We start from the raw sequence: 18221 nt of genomic DNA, 5'->3' as shown, positions 1-18221 counted from the left end.
CATTGTGAAAAATTATGACAGTGCAACAGGCACAACATTTTCCTGCCACAAAGATTAGCACATTAGAAGAGGGATCACACCTGAAGGAAAAGTCCCAGCCTAGGACTACACATGAACAGTAACTTCTAGGATTTTTCCTTTAATAATGGAACAGTAAAAACTAATAATTGCTTCAAATATTTATTTCCATGGCAAAAATAGACTATAATATATTCATTTCACATATATTACATTCAGTAATACAAGCTTTTCTGTCTATGAAACACAATTTATACATTGTTTTACAAACCAATTTCAGTTTTACAAGAATTAAAGCTGGTTTGATTATACATTTTTACAGTATTGGTGGCAAGACAGCAAAAAATAGACATGTTAACTGCTAGCTTACTACTAGAAAATAATACTTCATGTTTGCTACCTTTAAACAAAGTTCCATTTAAATCCTTGCATACTGGCTCGAGTGAAAACTGAAGAAAATGGAGCCAGATCCTGTGTTCCTCTGACACTAAGGACTCAATCCTACAAAACTGCTGATAGGATTTCTTAGCATCTGTTTGCTTTTAATGAATGAAAATACTTCAGCAGTGTGCAGGAGTGTACATACTTGCTGATTTGCCAGGTAAAGCTTCTTAAATTTCCATCCAAGTGCTCCCAGAAAAGCCACAAAGAGGACAGGTAAGTTGGGTATTTCAAAGCAATTTAAGCAAGTATCTTCATAAAGAGCATACACACCTCGTCTGTCAGAATTATCCAGGATTAGCAAGGTGACAGACTGGAGGATTTTACAGGGGTTTTCTCCATCAAATTTCCTACCATTCTAAAAATAATGGTATTTGCAATGTCTTTAAAGTATATTAAAAGAAAGTCTCCTAATTTTACCTAAATATTTCCAAATGGAAAAAGAGCATTTAATTCCCTTTATAAAAGTCAGGCACCTTCTGAAACTCATAAAATTAATAATTTGGTAGTTTCAATTGCTGCATATCTGAACCAAAAGAACATTACAATATCTACAGACTTGCTCTTTGACTTGCCACAGGCTGGATCTGCTGTAAACTCTGTTCATTAGATCCTTTACATTTGATTTCTATCTTCGTTCCCTAAGTAGAGCTGAAGAATAGATTTCAACCAAACAAACACAGTGGAGGTTATTCTCCACCACTGAACACAGCATGGTGTGGAAAACAGCAAAGAATAGAACCAAAGGCTATTTAGCAACAGTTTCTTTTTAAATACGCACAGTATTACACTGCTTTAACGCAAATGCTTCACTGCAACAGAACTTCTCAGTACATGAATTCCACATTTCAAGAGTCTCATTGTTAGCCCAGCCTTAAATTGGTGCAACTCACACCAACTGTAAACACCTGGCTTCATTAAAACATAGTTAGACTTTTGAATCATCTCACCTGCATCCATTAGAAATTATCACTGCAAAACTGCAAGTATGCCTATTCCCCCTGCATTTTGTATCTGTAAAACCAGAGACTGTGGTTTGAAAAATCTGACCTGTAGTAAGTAAACAGAAATTGAGCTGACAGATTGCATTCAATACATTTGGAAAGGAAGATATGTAAAAATAACAGCCTCTGAAAAAATATTTGGAGTTTAAAAAATCACATTTTAAAAAGCCAGTAAAAATAACACCTATGACTACATATTCACTTACCCTACCATGCCATGAAAAACATACCATATGACTCAAACCCTACTAGCAGCTCTACTTTGGATACCAAACATTCCAAATCCTCCTCCAAATGCCTTCTGCCACTCCTCAAATCCTGACTCTCTATGTCCAAAATTCTGTTCTTGCACAAGAGAATTTCTTTTGAACTCTCATCTACTTTTCCTCTGAATGTTGTACTTTCCCATATGCACATTCCTGCTGCATTCTTTTGGTTAATTCTTGTAATCTGTATTTAAATTTAAAGCAGACGTGCATATTCATGCTTCAAGGGCTCAAGCTTTCACTGGCAGTAAGCCCATTCTAATTCCTACGGAATCATGAAGAACTGCAGGAATTTTGCATCTTGCAGGGCTGGACTCTGGCTTTCCACAACTTCGCTCTATCACAAAAAACCTCAACCCTAAACACTAAAGCACTGAGTTCTTAGCACTTAGTTCTGAAGCATTGATTCTTTTAAATAGATAATTTGAACTACTGAAATTGAGTAATGGGTTCACTGTTTTTAAGTCCGGGGATTTAGTAATGCTATTGAGATTAAAACTGAGGTCTCATTACACAACCATGATAAACAACCCTGCAGTTTCCAAGTTTGGTCCAGAAGCCATCAAAATATATGAGCCACTCAACTTTAACAGCTGCTCCAACACAAAATATGCAGCAGCAGCACCAGAAGCAGCAGCCTCAGTCTTACTTATTAAATTTAAAGGAGACATTTTGGAGAAAATTGCTCCAAGTGTTGCCCGCTTCAAAAAGAGATACACAGGATTACAATAGGAGCCAAACGTAAAATGTCAAGAATCTTGTCCACCTTAGTAAATATTTTCTTTTTATTTGTTATTACTGTATTTTAACTTAGAGCAGCTTTTCATCCACAGAAATACAGGAACACTGCCTTGGTCACCTGCTTTGAATTAAACGTTTTTCTAAACTGTATCACCCTGCACTTTTATTGTTCACTTGTGTGAAAGGTATTCCAATGAGAGAAATACTAAGGCATAAAACTTTTCCTGCTCTTCCTGGGGGACAGTAGAAAAGGAGAGCACTTCTGTGCAGGCTGCAGAGGCTATGCAAAACTCCCCTGTGCACCTCAAAGCTTCTCCCTCACCCAACAGGGCCAGGCGGGACCTGCAGCCTGAAGCTAACCCAGCTGTCAGTGACATCTCTGTAATGGACAGGGCTCTGATTTAGCTTCTTAGAGAACAGGTTTTAGCCCAAGACTATAAAGGTTCACTGGCCAAAAAATCTCTCATCAGAGCAACTAAGAAAGAAATCAAATATGCGGAAGTCCTTACTACAGTTTGCATGTTCTTCTCCTGTCTCTCCACATAATTTGATCCTAGAAAGCATCTCCTACCTAGTCAACAAAAGACCACCAAATCTGTCTCTTGACAGTATATAGCACCTTTATTTGTCCCTGAGAGCTCTGACATCCCTAGAGATCAGCATCATCTTTGCCATTTGCTGCAAGAATTTTTCATACAACTTTTCTTACTTAACAAACTCTGTTCAAATCTTGCATAATCATCTGATTTCATCCCCATAAAAACAGATACACATTTGGCAAAATTGGACAGGCTTTTAGAGAAATTTTAAGTTTTTTGACAAATAAATCCACCTCTGACTCACATTGTGACTGGATTTGGACAGTGGATATTCTTAAAACATCCAGAACTTCATGAAGCAACAAGCACAACTACATGTAAAAATGCATCCCTTTTCAAGGCTCAGAACAAAAGTGCTAAAAATTGAATAGTCATTTATAAGTTAACTGAACAACTAAACAATGTTTTAAAAAATATTTTTATAGAGGGTTGTGAAGTTTAATTTCACTTGGTATCTAGAAGAGAAACTTCTTATTTTCAACACTCACTCGGAGCCATATGCTTACAAAAAAAAGCAATCCTACAGTGTTCAGTAGAAAAATTCACATAAAGTCAAGTCTAATAAGGTCAAGTCTATTACTGCAAAAGCAGACTGCTGATGGACAGAACTGAAAGCTGAAGGGGAGGAGGTAGCAGTGTTACTCTACAAAACCAAAACTGTAACTACCAGATTTGAGCACAACCACCTCTGAAAGTGAACACAACTTCTTTTAGCTAGAAACAGAAAGATAAACCAGAAGACACACATTTCCTCACCCACCTCAGATAATCCCATAAATACTGGAATAAATTGTTTGTTATAACTGCTCCTTTTAGCACCTCACAGCTGATGTTCTGTCTCAAGAATTGCTGCTTGAAGTTCTGGTTGTCCATCATGTCATTGAAACTGCGTCTATCAGGTTACGAAGATCACAGTGCAAAGTTCAGAAATGGAAAAGGCACAAGCTACATTTTAGAGCCTGCCCTCCCATTCAAAAAGATTTCTGCAGATAGAAGTGAACTGTGGCAAAAATTAACAATGTTTTTAAAACCCAGTATGACACAAATAGCTAAGTATGTTTGCTTCTTTCAATACTTCTGTCAACATGGATATGTCAGATTGGTATGTTTTCAAGGCTATATATAATCAGTCTTCAGTACCTGGTTTCCTCTGGATTTCCAGTTTTATATTTGGCAATTAACAATTCCTAGGCATTTTATGTAAGAACAACATTTCTTTTCCCTAGTCTGAAATATTCAATCTAATTTATACTGAGAGTACAACAAATCAGACTGCTTCCAAGCAGACCTGAAAGCACCAGATCAATATTGTGTACCTAAAAGTAATATATTTTGTATAAGGTGACATATTAGCACAATGTCTTTTGGACCATGTGTTTAAATTCATGGAAGCAGCTTACTACAGAGGAAATGTAGGCAACCTACTTATAATTCTTAGTTCATGCTTTGGAACACAACTATTGTTTTGAAGGGGATTTAAGAGTTTTGAAACCCTTGTTAGAACTCAGAAAAATAACAATTTCAGTACTAATAAACCTGGCTTTTAGTTTCACTTCAAGGGAAATGTACACTTAACCATACCTGCACACTGGTCTACTATAGGGATTTTTTAAAATTAAACAAGATATCTAAAAACTACAGCCCAATTTGGAATAGGGATTTTCAACTCAGCATCTCAAAACACTTGGAAAGGCAGCAAAAACCACGCTGTCCCCACGGAAAACCACAGATGATTATTTAGGGATATTGTCATTTGACCAGCCCCATGGGACAAAATGGAAACTACAGTAGGCTGTACCTGCCTACCTCAGGTCCATGCCACAGCCACTGACTCAGCCACCTACACAGCTACTAAATTACCCACATCTCCAGTGTTTCCTCTAGGATCTCTTCTTCTGCAACGCTGCACAGCATTAGCAAAATGTGCTCTATCACTAACAAAATAATCTGGAGGATTCTACAGAAACTTCCAGTGCTTTACTGGCTTTCTTGGCTGGGAACATTAGCATTTTTTAAGGTCATCTGTGCACTGTGTAAACCAGTAATCATAGCTGCCACACCTCCTCCATTACACTTCATACAATCATTTCCACTTCACCACTCCGCACCTTCCTACTCCCATTTTAGTTCTCTCACTTCATCAACTTAAAAAGCTCTTCTTAAAATAACAGGTTAGTAATGGTATATTACCAAATGAAACAATGCATGATTATAGTCTCTATATTTAGCTACATAAATAACAGAGCAAAAAAAAGTGCTTAAAACATTTGCATCCACTTTGATTTCAGCCAGTAAAATCAAACTGTCCTCTAAATATATGAATAATACTGAATATGCATTTTCTCTCATCCATTTGTTTCCAATATCTTGTAGATACTTAAAATATTTTTCCCCTGCCCGCTGCAGGTAAACATGTCTCCCCTCAAATGAAAGTTATCAACAGTTACCATTATCTTTCACTTGTCTGCTCTATTATATGGCAGTCCAACTAACTACCAAAAGCTTCCCTAGGACTTTCTGCACGATTTTTGAAAAGTTGTTTCAAACATTGTCAGTCTTTTCCTCTGAAAATATAGTTATGTTTAAAACATTTTCTGTTTTTAATTTTAAAAATCCCGAATATAAAAATAAGTGTCTTTAAAGCAGCGCTTAAAATATCTAAGAGCTGCTCATTTTGCTAAGTAAACTAGAGGAAACCAAATGTTCATTTTTAAAAATACAGATGTATTGTTCTAAATATAAAATTGAAAGCAGAATCAAACTGCATAAGACCTTGACATTCCCAAGGGGCAGGTTTCTGACCCCATGTGCACCTACAGATTTTAGCTTTTGCACAGTCAACAAGTATGTTTCAAAACATAATGTTAGTAAAATTGTACTATATACCTCCATTCCATAAGACACTTATTTTGCTCAGAGTAACACCACTCTAAAGAACATGTGCAAGTTAAATCATTCCTTAATGTGACTGTGGCTGACCATGGGAAGAATTCAGTCCAGCGGAGATCCTGCTGTGCAGGGACTGTTACACTGACTCGCGTTTAACAGTCACATGGCAGCCCTAAATGGTAACGCTGTGATTCATCATACAAAGAGAACACCAGTGAGAGCAGGTCTGCACAACTCTGATTTTCTTTCTGTAACCTCTTGCAGAGTCTCTTAGGAAGTGGCAGGCATTAGATAAGTCTAGAACTTTTGAGAAACTGAATGAGAACTCCATAGACAAACGTGTACTGTGAAAGAGTCTGCACCATCATCATTCTCTGCTGCCTCAACATATCCAGCACTCGTGGGATGTCCAGCATCTGGGGGAAGAGAACAAAACATTATAAGCAACTGGTGAGCAAGGAAACTGGCTTGCACTTTCCCAGTAGGAGGTTCAGAGCAGTACCTTCGTGAACTAAGGACAGAATCAACTGTTCTGATTTCAGCTCTGACAATTCATTGCTCATGCCTGTAGTACAGACTGCACTACACCACTGATCATCTGGGAAATCTGCATAAAGGTGAAGTTACCTATCTCATGGGGCATTGGTCTGCACAAATCTAATGGCTGAAAAAGTCTGTCACAGTGTTAGGAGAGGAATGCACAATGAAACAATAAGTTGAGTTGCTGTGTTTCAGTTGATATATTATTAATGAGCATTTCAGAGTTGTCCAAATCTGGCTAGAAGTTGAGAGGACTGATTTTATTCTATTAAACTTCCACTTCGTCCTCTACAACTGATACTGCAAATACACTGCACTTAGGAACAAAATAATAACAAGTACTGAGACTGTCTAGAAAGCATGTTCTTGAGTATTTTCCACTCTAATTAAGGCAAGGAGCAGTAAAGTCAGGATGAAATCCTGAAATATGCTCAGTTGCCATGGGCATACTTGCTCCACTCAGTGACTCAACATCTTAGCGAGTCAAGAATCCAAATGAGCATTCCAGTGCCTGGTGTGCATGTGGGCAGCTCTAGAAGATTATTAACTTCTGCTGAATTCCCAAGAGCCATTTCAAGCAGAGTTGTAAGGCCTTTCCCAATACCTCTGAAGAATAGCCATGCAACATTTTGGGCAGGTTATTTACTCTCCTATTACCTAGCATTATCTAAAGCACAAGAAAGAAAAAGAGCTCACCTCATTGTGTTCCAAGCAGGCGATCATGATCTCTGCCAGTATGACCACCCCAGTCCGCCCCACGCCCGCGCTGCAGTGCACCAGCAGGGGCGGATTCGAGCTCTTGGGCTCTGCCGTGCTGTTCGTGTGGCGCCGCACCGACTGAATCTCCTCCAAGTACGCTTTAAGTTCAAGGTAAGAGTAATTAATTCAGGAGATGAAAAGCTGTGCTTTGACCACTAGAAAGTAGTAATTTAACAACAGATATGCCACAGGAAAATGATGCATTGTATAAATCACAAGTCATGCCCCAACCATAGCAATGCAGATCTATAAGGATCTATAAGGATCATCTAACTTTTGTAAGGATTTCCTTGCCTTGTTCTCCTATTCCTACTAAAGATGGCTTGTGGCCATCTTGCTACTGCTGCAATATACTCAAATGTGTAGTATGGGGTGCAATTTTGTTTTACTCTGTATAGACTTCTGGTAAATTACTTGCTTTAGACAGAAGGAGTTGCTTTAATAAAATGTCAGGTATATGCCTGCAAAAAGTTTAACTCAGTATCTCTTGCTGATGTGAAGAAACCTTTTACAATGGAATGCCTGGCATACTTGTCAAACATTACTTCATGTATAGCAGCCATTTTATACGGTATTAAAAAACACCACAAACCACACCCCAAAACAAAGCTATTAAATACAACTTACATAAAAATCCCTTTAAATCTTCTGGACAGCCATGCTCTGGCCAGTCAGTATACTGCAAATGCCAAACCGTTCTCTCCTGTCCTGTGAGAAGATGTTTAATCTTCAAACCTGTAGTTGCATAGCAGCCTGAGTCGGTACGGAATCGCGTGGTAATCTTAAATCTTCCGTATGTCACAGTGTTGTGTCTTGAGCCAAGACGTGGCCAGTATCTGAAGCTTTTTTCTCTCCCACTTTCCTTAAAAGTAGAACACTTGCTTAACAAGAAACCTAAGAACATTCACACAACTAATGTTCCTGTAGTAACAACTGTATCTCTCCTCTATTAAGTAGTACTAGTGTGTTACAGTCTCTTATTGAGAAAACCAAGTTTCCAGCAGAAAGAGTCTGCAAATTCATTTTTCTACCAAAGAAATCAAGACAGAAAGGTGGGTCACTAGAAGATTATTTTTGATCTATCTATTTATTGGAGCATAGATCCCCCTCCTCTAACAGATTATTTTTAAAAATCATTGTGGAATTTCTGGGAGAAACCTGAGCCAATTTATACTCACTTCCTCTGCTGTCACCATAGCTATGATGGCAATCCCTTGTTCCCAGATCATCTGCCAGAAATCCTGACATGTATTTTGCAAAGGGCCCTGTGTGGCAATGTAATCCCACTCTATGCCACCAACAGAGATCTGTAAAAAGAAAAACATTAGATTAGTAATTATTGAAAATCCTCTTCCCAATTCTATGGTCAGCCATTTGAAGATGCTCAAAATTAAAAAAGACTGCAACACCACAGAAGTAGGAGCCCATTGTGAGTTATATCTGCCTCATTTTTAGCTGCATATTGTCACATTAGATGCAGAAGAGACACAATTGTATAGGTTCATAGCAAAATAAATGTATTTTATAACATAAGCATCATGTAAAACTGAGAAAACTAAATAGTATTTCTCTTTTGTGAATTTAAGGTATTTTAGCAAATCCATGTTTAAAGAAGCTTTCATATGCTGGTGCTGTAAATACTATTACAGTACTAGTTGTTATTTCCTGAAAAAATATTATCTTGCTTGAAAAGGGTCAACATTTGTGAATGAAGCAGAGAAACTATGATGGCACGTTGGTATATAAACAGATTTATTAAAAAAAGATGGCAACACAACTACAAATGCTGCTTTGACAATCTCAACTCTTTTCAGAAAAAGCATGAAGCCAACTGTAGTTGCACTTAGAGCAGATAAATGTATTGAAAAATTAATGAACTGCCCTCCAGGTTCTTGAAGTCACCCTTCAAATTCTTTTAAACAGAGTTTAAAGAGTTAAAGGATGGGGAAAGAGGGCAGCTGAAGGTTTTGAAAAAGTCAATTTCCCCCTGGCTCTGAAAGCTCCTCTAACCATCCATAAAAGCTTAAGCCAGGAGCTAGCTTACTGCCCATTGTGGATACAGTCTGAAAGTACAGAAAAAGAAGAAACAATGCTACTGCATTGCTGATTGCTACTGCAGCTCAAAAACATCATAGTCATTGCAGAGGATCCCAGTTTGTTTCACATCTATTTGCCTCCTTAGATCTGGGAAGAATGGACACGCCTTTTGTTAGCAGCAATCCCCAGAGAGGGAACACAGAAAGGAGACAGTAGATCAACACTGAAGAAAAATGTAGAAGATCCCTCCAATAATTAACCCTTCATTATAGGTGATTAGGAAAGCAGGTTCCTGCTTTCCCCAAAGAAACCTCTGGAGAGGAAAGAGAGAGAGAGAGAGATGCAGGGATTGTCACTCATCTTACCAAACCAAAATTGATAGCCAAATGCATTTTTAGTTACCACATGAACTGGGACATTTTTCTCCCAGAGTGTTTCTCTCACCTTGATATGAGATGCATTGATGTACCCCGTGTTATTTTCTTTGGTTGGGACCAGCTCTACTCTGGTATCATCATAAGGAAGGACGTCCTGGAAGCGGTTCCTCTCAGCATTTTCAGGCAGCCGAGCTATTGAGCACTCGCCGTCCATCAGCCTTTTCTTCTGGATGCGCTCGTATTCCGTGAACACCATCCCCTGCTCCAACCGCTGCTCCAGCATTTTACACTGCAAGGCACAACACACGGAACCACACAAAGGCACATTCTGAGCTGAGTCTGTTTTAACAGAGAATTCGTGAAGGATAAAATGTATGTACTTTCTTCTCCTACGTAGTTCTTCAATGCTTTCCCAGCTATTAATGCCTCCACAAACATACCAGAATAAATTAGAGGCAACCCTAACCAGCAGGAATTTTGTTCAAGTGCAAACTAAGCAGCCTGTTGTACTTCACTAGGTCACAAAGATTTATGTGGATACTGCTGGTAAAGGAAAAATTACTTCATAGTTTCTGTAAAGACAGCTTGGCTGGGGAGAAAAATACTGGCCAACCAGACAGCTATGCCATACTGCATACTGCTTCAAATACCTTTGATCCACCTACTCAATATAGCAGCTAGATGACATAATTTGAAACGTCCCCTTTAACCATATAATAATAAAAAAACCCAAAAATAATAATAAAAAACTACACAAACTCAGTTGTTTGGATGGAGAAAAACTAAATTTTGTTTACAGTAGGAAAACTGCCTTAGAAACTTGCTGCAGTTAAAGTATAAACCTAGAATTTTTTCTAATAGCATAATTCAATCATTTTTTATTTAATAAACTGCTCCCTCCTCCCCTTTATTCTCTTGAAACCAAGTTGTTTCAAAATCATAAGACACTTCTGGAATTTCTGCATCTCTTTGCCAACAATAATTAGAGGAATAATATGTAAGATTTCAGCCAGAAAATTTCATCTATGTCACATGTCCCCAGATTCTTACAGCAACTGCTCTGTGGTATCAGGTCATAGAAGTATCTCATATCAAGTAAGTACGCCAAATGTTGCAGAGGAAGGTGTAAACTTCCATCATATGCAATTTGCACATCAATACATCAACTGCACAAACTCCTTTATTATCTTTAGGCTAAAATTCACATACTTAAAGTGATAATAACATGAAGCTGAGCAATAAAACAGACACTGAATCAACACTAAGCTTATCTTCTAAAATACCTGCACTCTAGACTTCCTTTTATGTCACATGTCTACTTTGTACTGCCTCTTCTCAACTGTTTTATGAACTACTCCCATTTCATGGAATTTAGTCTACCTCTACATGACTGCCTGAAGAGAAAGTGTAGTGACATGACTTTGTCATAACTTGACTTTGTGGTTTCTTCTTTGCCACAATGCTTTGGGCAGAGCTAGCTGAATACAAACAGAGCTGAATCCAGTAAAGGTCAACCCAGAAAGAGATGATGGCTCTAGCTAAGAGGAAATAATCAGCACAGATACTAAACCTGTATGTCAGTAACACAATGTTAATTTTTATCCCTTAGCATCTGAAGCCATGTATATGTAGTTCAACAGAGTTTTTACTGAGTGATTTGCAATTAACTTTCTTGGTCTGCTCATTTAAACTGCAGCTGGTGAGAGCAGGACTGTTCCTTCAGGTTCTATTCCCTAGATTAGATCCCTAGTGACTAGAAACAAAATTGAGCTAGAGGGGACCTGCAGCTGAGGATGCCCAACCTTGCTCAGAATGACTACAGATACCACTGGTGGCAGAATGGGCAATAATCACCACAGAATTTGGTGTTCCTAGCTGCTCCCTGGTCAGATGTGTGGTGGCACTGCTCTTCATAGTCCATCACAGCCTGAATATTGACTGTATTTCACTTTCCTGCACTTCTTTGATGATATATGAGACAGGCTGAAGCAGATTTACTGATGGTTTTTTATCCTGACACAAGCTGATGGAGTCTTATATTTCTCAAAGAATGATCCTCAAATTCTAGAACCTGCCATCCTCTCATTGATCTGACATCTTTTACTGAGTTTAAAATTTCAGCAGATCAAACAAGTTCAGTCCATATTTTATGGGCTCTACCTGAAGAAAACAGATAAATACAATCTGCACAAGTTGTATTCTGGGGATGCAATTTAACTGCAAAACTTACTCGAAACACAAGTTTTTAATAATTGCAAATAAAATCAATCTCACACTCAGAATTTTAAGTTTCACAATTTTTCACTCTGGAAAACTAAAAATTAAGAAAGAAAACAGGATCAATTGCACAAAACATATCAGTAGGTACTAGTTAATTCACTTCCTGTATGTTCAGAGGGTAAACTATAGTGGAATCACTGCCATCTTAAAGAAAAATCTGAGTTACATTCAATACTTCTAGCAATGACTTGTCAATCAGGAATCTTTATTTTGCTTCTATTCTCAGCATTTGAGTTCCTTAACATGAAGCATTTTACAGTCAATAAAATATACCATTCATAATCATGTAATTTTGAAAAATTGCCAGTGTAAATCGAGCATTAAAAGACTTCAACGTACTCGTTCATCATTTGTTGCTCTTGTTGATTCTTCCTTCCCCTCATCTGGCAGAGGCATTCTAGTCAATGCCAGTCCATTTAGGGCAGCTAGCTTCAGAGGCCCCATTTTTTTTGCATCATTTTTATTCTTCTTCATACCCTGCAAAAGAAAAGCTAAAACTTGTAAATATTCTTAAATATCTTATGCAGTTATAAATCAGAAACCAGATGAATTCAACTAAGCAAAAGATACTTCTCTGGCCCCTCCTGTGAACAGCTCTGACCTTTTTCTTTGATAAGCACTGAAGTGAGAGATTAGGGTGGTGGGACTACATTCCTCCAAGGACACAACACAAGTCTGTCTTCATTCCAGACAGGTTAATGAAACTGCATGAGAATGACAAATATTGTTCTCTACAAAGCTCATGACTGAGGGTGTGAGGTGGCAACTTTGAATAACTGACATTCTTGAACAGACCTGGGATCACTTCCCAAACCCAAAAATATATTAAAATGATTCCTTAATTCCTATTCAGTTTGCAGGCACTTTTCCTCCCTACAATCAGGCAATGACCATACAACTTTAAGATATTTGGAGACAGTTACGTATTTTACTAAGTTTGCAACAAACTTGGCATACAAAACATGAACACAGAACTGCAGACAGATTTGAGTCCTAGACCAGGTCATGAATCTAAATTATGGAATTACCATCTATTATTTGATGAAAAATATCAAAGGGGGATTTCTATGAAAGGATCAATTCAAATTATTCTTTTAAAAAGGGTAAAAAGGGCAAGAGGAAACTTCATCATTCCCGCTGTTGCAAAGTTTAATTGTTAACAAAAATACACTGAAAATATGAGCACATATGCTGCTTGAATAATAAGAAATGCTTTCAAAAGTTAAATGGTGATAAGAAACAGGAAGACAAAGCTAAGAGGATGAGACTTCATTTAAAAGTGAACACAAACACAACAATAGAAAGTTCACTGAAAACCAAAAATATGCAAGCATTGGTAGGGGTCAGCTTTTTAACTAGGATATTCACCTCACCTCAGGAAATGTTCTGTATTATGGAACAACATTCTTAAACGTTTCTGAACTAGAAACTATGTTAAACACTTTTAATGAAGAAGTTCTAATATGAATTTAATTTAAAGGTTGACAGGAATATGTCATAACTGCATAGCTGTCAAAAGGAAAGGTAGTGTATCATGAGGATAAACACATTACTGTTTGGAAATGTATCTTTTGGAGAACATGTGAACATGAGGAGGAAGGTAGCTCTTTTTTTCCCCTATATCCACATCAAAAAAAGGAGAAAGAAGATGTAGAAAAACATACTTAATTATAAAATGAATTAAGCTGATGGAGGTTCATTTCATTGTGTTCAGCTCCATGTATAGCATGTGACAGACAAAAATTTGTGAGAGCAGTTTCTATTTCAATACATAGCTTTTTCATAGGTTATTTTTCGCAGTATCTGCTGTTACCACAGCAGTACAAGTTATATAGCAGTTCCCCTGCAGTCCAATTTGTGCAGAAAACTATTTGACACTAACTCAGGTATCAATCGATTTAAAAAGGTAAAATAATAATAATAATAATAAATGGTCTTCCTCTATTACCGCCTGAAATCTGCCACAAACTACATAAAAGTTTAAAGCAAAGTGGGTGCTAAGGAGTGTCAGTGAAATTGTGCAGTCCACACAGACCTTGGTGTTTCTGTGAGGTGGGAATTACGGGAAAGGTGAAAGTTGCAGGTTTTCACTGTTTACAGTGTCCTAGGAATGGAGTAGGATAAAGAGATAGTGCAAGCAAGAAATACCTTCAGTGGGATAAAAACAGCTTGAAGAGAAGGCAAAAGGAAAAGGATATGAAAAAGGGAAGGCATGAAGTAAAGAAGAGAATGCAAGGAAAGAATTTATTCCTTAAGGTGGCAGGTTCCCTCTTAGGTCAGAAGAATCAGGCAAACAAATTTTTTAAAAAGTAAACTTTTCGGCTACACATCACTTTTCAGCGAGAGGAAGATGAGCAAGTTGAATGGAAAGAGTTGCTTCTGCTCCAGATAAGAAGTAGGGCAGAACAGGGATCTCAAACTGATTTTAAATTAGCTCCTTCTAAAGTTCCTGGCCAGGTTAGGTTTTCAGATGGATGGAGACTGCACAGCTGGATTTGTGTGGGTGAACTAAACGAACAGAACTCAGACATGGCAGAAAAGGGGATAAAAGATAGCTAAGCAAAGTTAACCAGGGAAACACAGAACTGTAAAAGTCAAGCTTTAGGTAGCTTTTAATTTGTATGTTTTAAATGCATCTCAACTGATTAAAAGAGCCCCAAACCTCAAACAAATACAACAATCAACACCTACAGACAACCCAAAACAAGACAAATAGCATCCACTTACACCTAGAGGGGGAAGGCCTTCCACAATATTCTTCTTCCCAGACAAAAGATCGGACACAGGTCTCTTCTTTACTGAATCTTTCCTTACTCTGTATCTCCCTGATGTTGTAAGATCAGATTCTGACATAGATGGAGTAAGCAGTCCTTCCCCTCTTCTTTGTACCTGGCTTTCTACTAGTACATGAACAGGGCTCATATCTTTCATTCTTTTTTCTGCCTCTGTGATATGTAATTTAGGCTCAAGAATATGCAAAGCGCCAGCAGATGAAGCAACAGAGCTGTAAGGGTAGTTTAGTACTGAATCATGAGAATAACCTCCCATAACAGACGAAAGTTGGGTTTGATCTTCAGGGAGAGGAGAAAGACTTGTACTGGCCTTATTCTCTTCTTCAAATTCTTCTTCTTCCTCACTACTGTGGATCAGCATAGTGGCATCTGAAAGGGTTTTTTTGTGATCACAGTTCACGCATTCTTCTTGCTCACCTTCTTTTTGCTTCGTTCTCTCCATGAGAATGTTGGGCTGTGACCCTTCTGAGATAACTCTTGGAAGAGCCACATCTGCTGCAGAAGCTGACATGGTCCTCTCTTTAATTCTTATTCCTTCAAAGCTGGGAGTCAAGCCTGCTATTTCAATACTGTTCCTTTTCTGCAGCTGAGCATGGCGTGCTGATGTTAGAGGTTCGCTGACCTCCTGAAGAGAATGTGCCACAGGCAGGCTGTCTTCCTGAAATGTCTGGACAGAATGGTGCACTCGCCTTGTGATAAGATCTGGATTGCTGCTGCTGATGTAGATGTGTCGAGAAAGGTCTGGAGTACTATTTGCAGGTCTTGGGTACGGGTATGGGGGAGGTGGTCGATAGACTTGAGTCTTCATTATATTTGGGGCTGGGTAATCCTGAGACTGGAGCTGCACGTTTGTCAGCTCAGGCACACTGACTGCCCCAACAACTGGGCGCTTTTCAGCAGGATAGGGATAGGGGGATTGGCTATGGAAGCTGTAGTTCAGGTTAAATGGATAATGGTTAGACTGTGGGGCAGCAAAGTGGGCATGCTCTCGAATTTCAGGCTGGCTGTACACTAAGGCATCAGGCCTGCTGTAAGCATACGAGTTGCTGATGTTAAGATTTCTCATTGAATGACTCTGCCTATCTGTGTGCACCATCCCCCTGTTGAGCTGCCTCATCACAGTCTCATAGTCTGGTGTGGGACGATAAGAAGGTGGTATTAGTGCACTGTGTCTGTGTGATGGGACATAATCAGTTCTGAGGACATCACTTCCAGTAATGCTTGGGTTAGAGGACATGGGGGATGGCTGCAAGTAATGCTGTGGATTGTTCAAGGAGTTTGTGCTGTGTGCACTATACACACTCCCATTGCGGATCCGACCACTGTAGTCATGAGGGGTTCTATCCAAGCTAGTCTGGGAGTGACAGTAGTATCCATTCTGATTGCTCACAAAGAGGTTATCTGAAAGTAAAGTTTAAGAACAATCTTTATGTCCAGGACATCAAACAAATCCTCAAATCCTTACCCTCTATTAAGATGTAGCTAAGGCAATGTCAGAGATTTTTCAAACCTCAGTTATTCTTAGCTAGGTATTGAAATGAGAAGGAAAAAAACCCAAACCAAAATCCCAGCTTTTCTGTTGCTGTTGATACTCAAGGTATATACACCAGAATAACGTATTATATTTATTTCAACCATGCAAATTTCTATGGGAAAACACTGTCTCTTCACTAATTATTTTCTTCTGTTTAGGATAGGTTTCCTAAGTTTCAGTCCAAGATAAACAAAGTCCATACCAACCTTAAACCACACCACTGAAAAAATGAATACACTAGGATTTGCACCAATGTAATCAGTTTGAACAGCAAAGAAAGAAAGGAAAAACCAAACAACAAAAACAGCAACCAAAAAAACCAAAAAAAAAGCCATCAAAAACCTAAAAACAGCCCCATAACAAGCAAACAAAAACCCCTGCTCTTCTCTCTACTACTCCCTTAAGATGTATGTAGATACAGCACTGCAAGACTTAAAAAAAAAAATCAAATTAACTTTACTCCAGAAATTTTGGAGGCAGTTTAAACTACCACCATGTCTTGTTCACACATATTATATATACCTACACTATAAAGAAAATGGTCTAACAGCTTATACATCCAAGGCATATTTAGTCATTTTAGTTATTACTTCATTGGGTGTGCAATTTGCCAGTCTCCAGAGGAGACCCATTCAGTCATTGCTCTAGTTGCCTTCATGATTTAACCGTTTGGGTTCACCAAAATAATTGCCACACTTATGTTAATGAATTTACTGACAATCAAAAATTGTTTTATGAAAAGAATGTTCAAAAATAGGACAGTTGTAGTACCAAGTACCCATCAATACTTCCAACACTAAACTGCAAAGAATTCAGTTACATTCTGAATGTATTTAATTCAGAACTGTGTAATGCTGTTTTGACAGAAAATGTGCCTATTCCCTTCCCAGTGAGCTGGTTCTTTAGAGTACTATTCATCCAGAAGATCTGATAGGAAAGTTCCTATCAAACTTGAGGAGACTTTGCAAAAAATTAGATTCAGCCCCTCAGGGCAGCAACTTTGTTAATTAAAGACACAATGTGTAACAATCAAAATAATGAGAGTAAGCAGCCATGACTCTGCTGTAAACTGCCACGATAAGGAGCCTACATTGCTTGAGAATATTAGTCAGGGTTTGATTGGGTTTTTCTCTTTCTTTGTTTCAATCAAATATATACAAAGTCCATAACCTGCAAACATTTTAGCCTTTGAATTCCTCAACACCTTGTAGTCTAGCAAACTAAGACAAACGTCTCTCTTCCTGCATTCTAGGTTCCAATTTTTTGTTTGATTTTTTAGTTGTGTAAATTATCTTTGGGCAGTCTCTTTGCAGCTACTAAGACCAATATTGACATGGATCTCACAGTGCCATAACATACCAGTTTGCTACAAAAGCCAAAAAAAAGCAATAGTCAGATTAAACTCACACAAGACACCTCAGCCTACAATTACTGCACATGCTATCCTAATTAGAATTGCTCATCTCCCATAGGAGAGGATATGGGGGAGGAACAGTGGAGGAAACTGGAGTTGTTTAGCCTGGAGCAAAAGAGGCCCAGGGAGAACCTTACTGCTGTCTGCAAGTATCTGAAAGGTTGCAGTGAGGTGTGTTTGTGTCCTCCCAGGTAACAAGTGGCAGGACAAGAGAGAATGGCCTCAAGTTGCACCAGGAGAGGTTTAGACTGGATATCAGGAAATTTCTCCTTGATAAGGGTGGTGAAGCATTGGAACAGACTTGTCCAGGGAAGTGGTGGAGTCACTGTCCCTGGAGGCATTTAACAGACATGTAGATGTGGCACCTGGGGACCTGATTTAGTGATGGATTTGACAGTGCTGTGTTGATGGCTGGACTTGATGATCCTAAAGGTCTTTTCAACATAAACAATTCTGTGATTCCATGACTCTATTTCACATCAGCCTATGTATCTAGAATAGTAGCAAGCACTTCAATGACTGTTCTAGTA

The 18221-nt window shown here is 38.4% G+C and overlaps 1 protein-coding gene across 2 annotated transcripts in view; it reads right to left on the bottom strand.

Annotated features, from left to right (window-relative positions):
- Positions 1-164: 164 nt before the first annotated feature.
- Positions 165-18221, bottom strand: part of PTPN21 (protein tyrosine phosphatase non-receptor type 21) — a 45828-nt gene continuing 27771 nt past the window's right edge. For both annotated transcript variants that reach the window (XM_033062748.1, XM_033062749.1), the window contains 7 exons: positions 14679-16144; positions 12291-12428; positions 9739-9960; positions 8436-8564; positions 7885-8119; positions 7195-7355; positions 165-6374 (listed from right to left, as the gene is read on the bottom strand). In XM_033062748.1, coding sequence (XP_032918639.1) covers positions 6246-6374; positions 7195-7355; positions 7885-8119; positions 8436-8564; positions 9739-9960; positions 12291-12428; positions 14679-16144 — 2480 coding nt within the window. In that variant the 3' untranslated portion in view covers positions 165-6245. The remainder of the gene's footprint in view (positions 6375-7194; positions 7356-7884; positions 8120-8435; positions 8565-9738; positions 9961-12290; positions 12429-14678; positions 16145-18221) is intronic.

This window comes from Catharus ustulatus, chromosome 6 (genome assembly GCF_009819885.2).
Source record: "Catharus ustulatus isolate bCatUst1 chromosome 6, bCatUst1.pri.v2, whole genome shotgun sequence".
Classification (NCBI taxonomy): Eukaryota; Metazoa; Chordata; class Aves; order Passeriformes; family Turdidae; genus Catharus; species Catharus ustulatus.
Note: the sequence above shows the minus strand (reverse complement) of the source record. Positions and strands in the feature narration are given on the sequence as shown.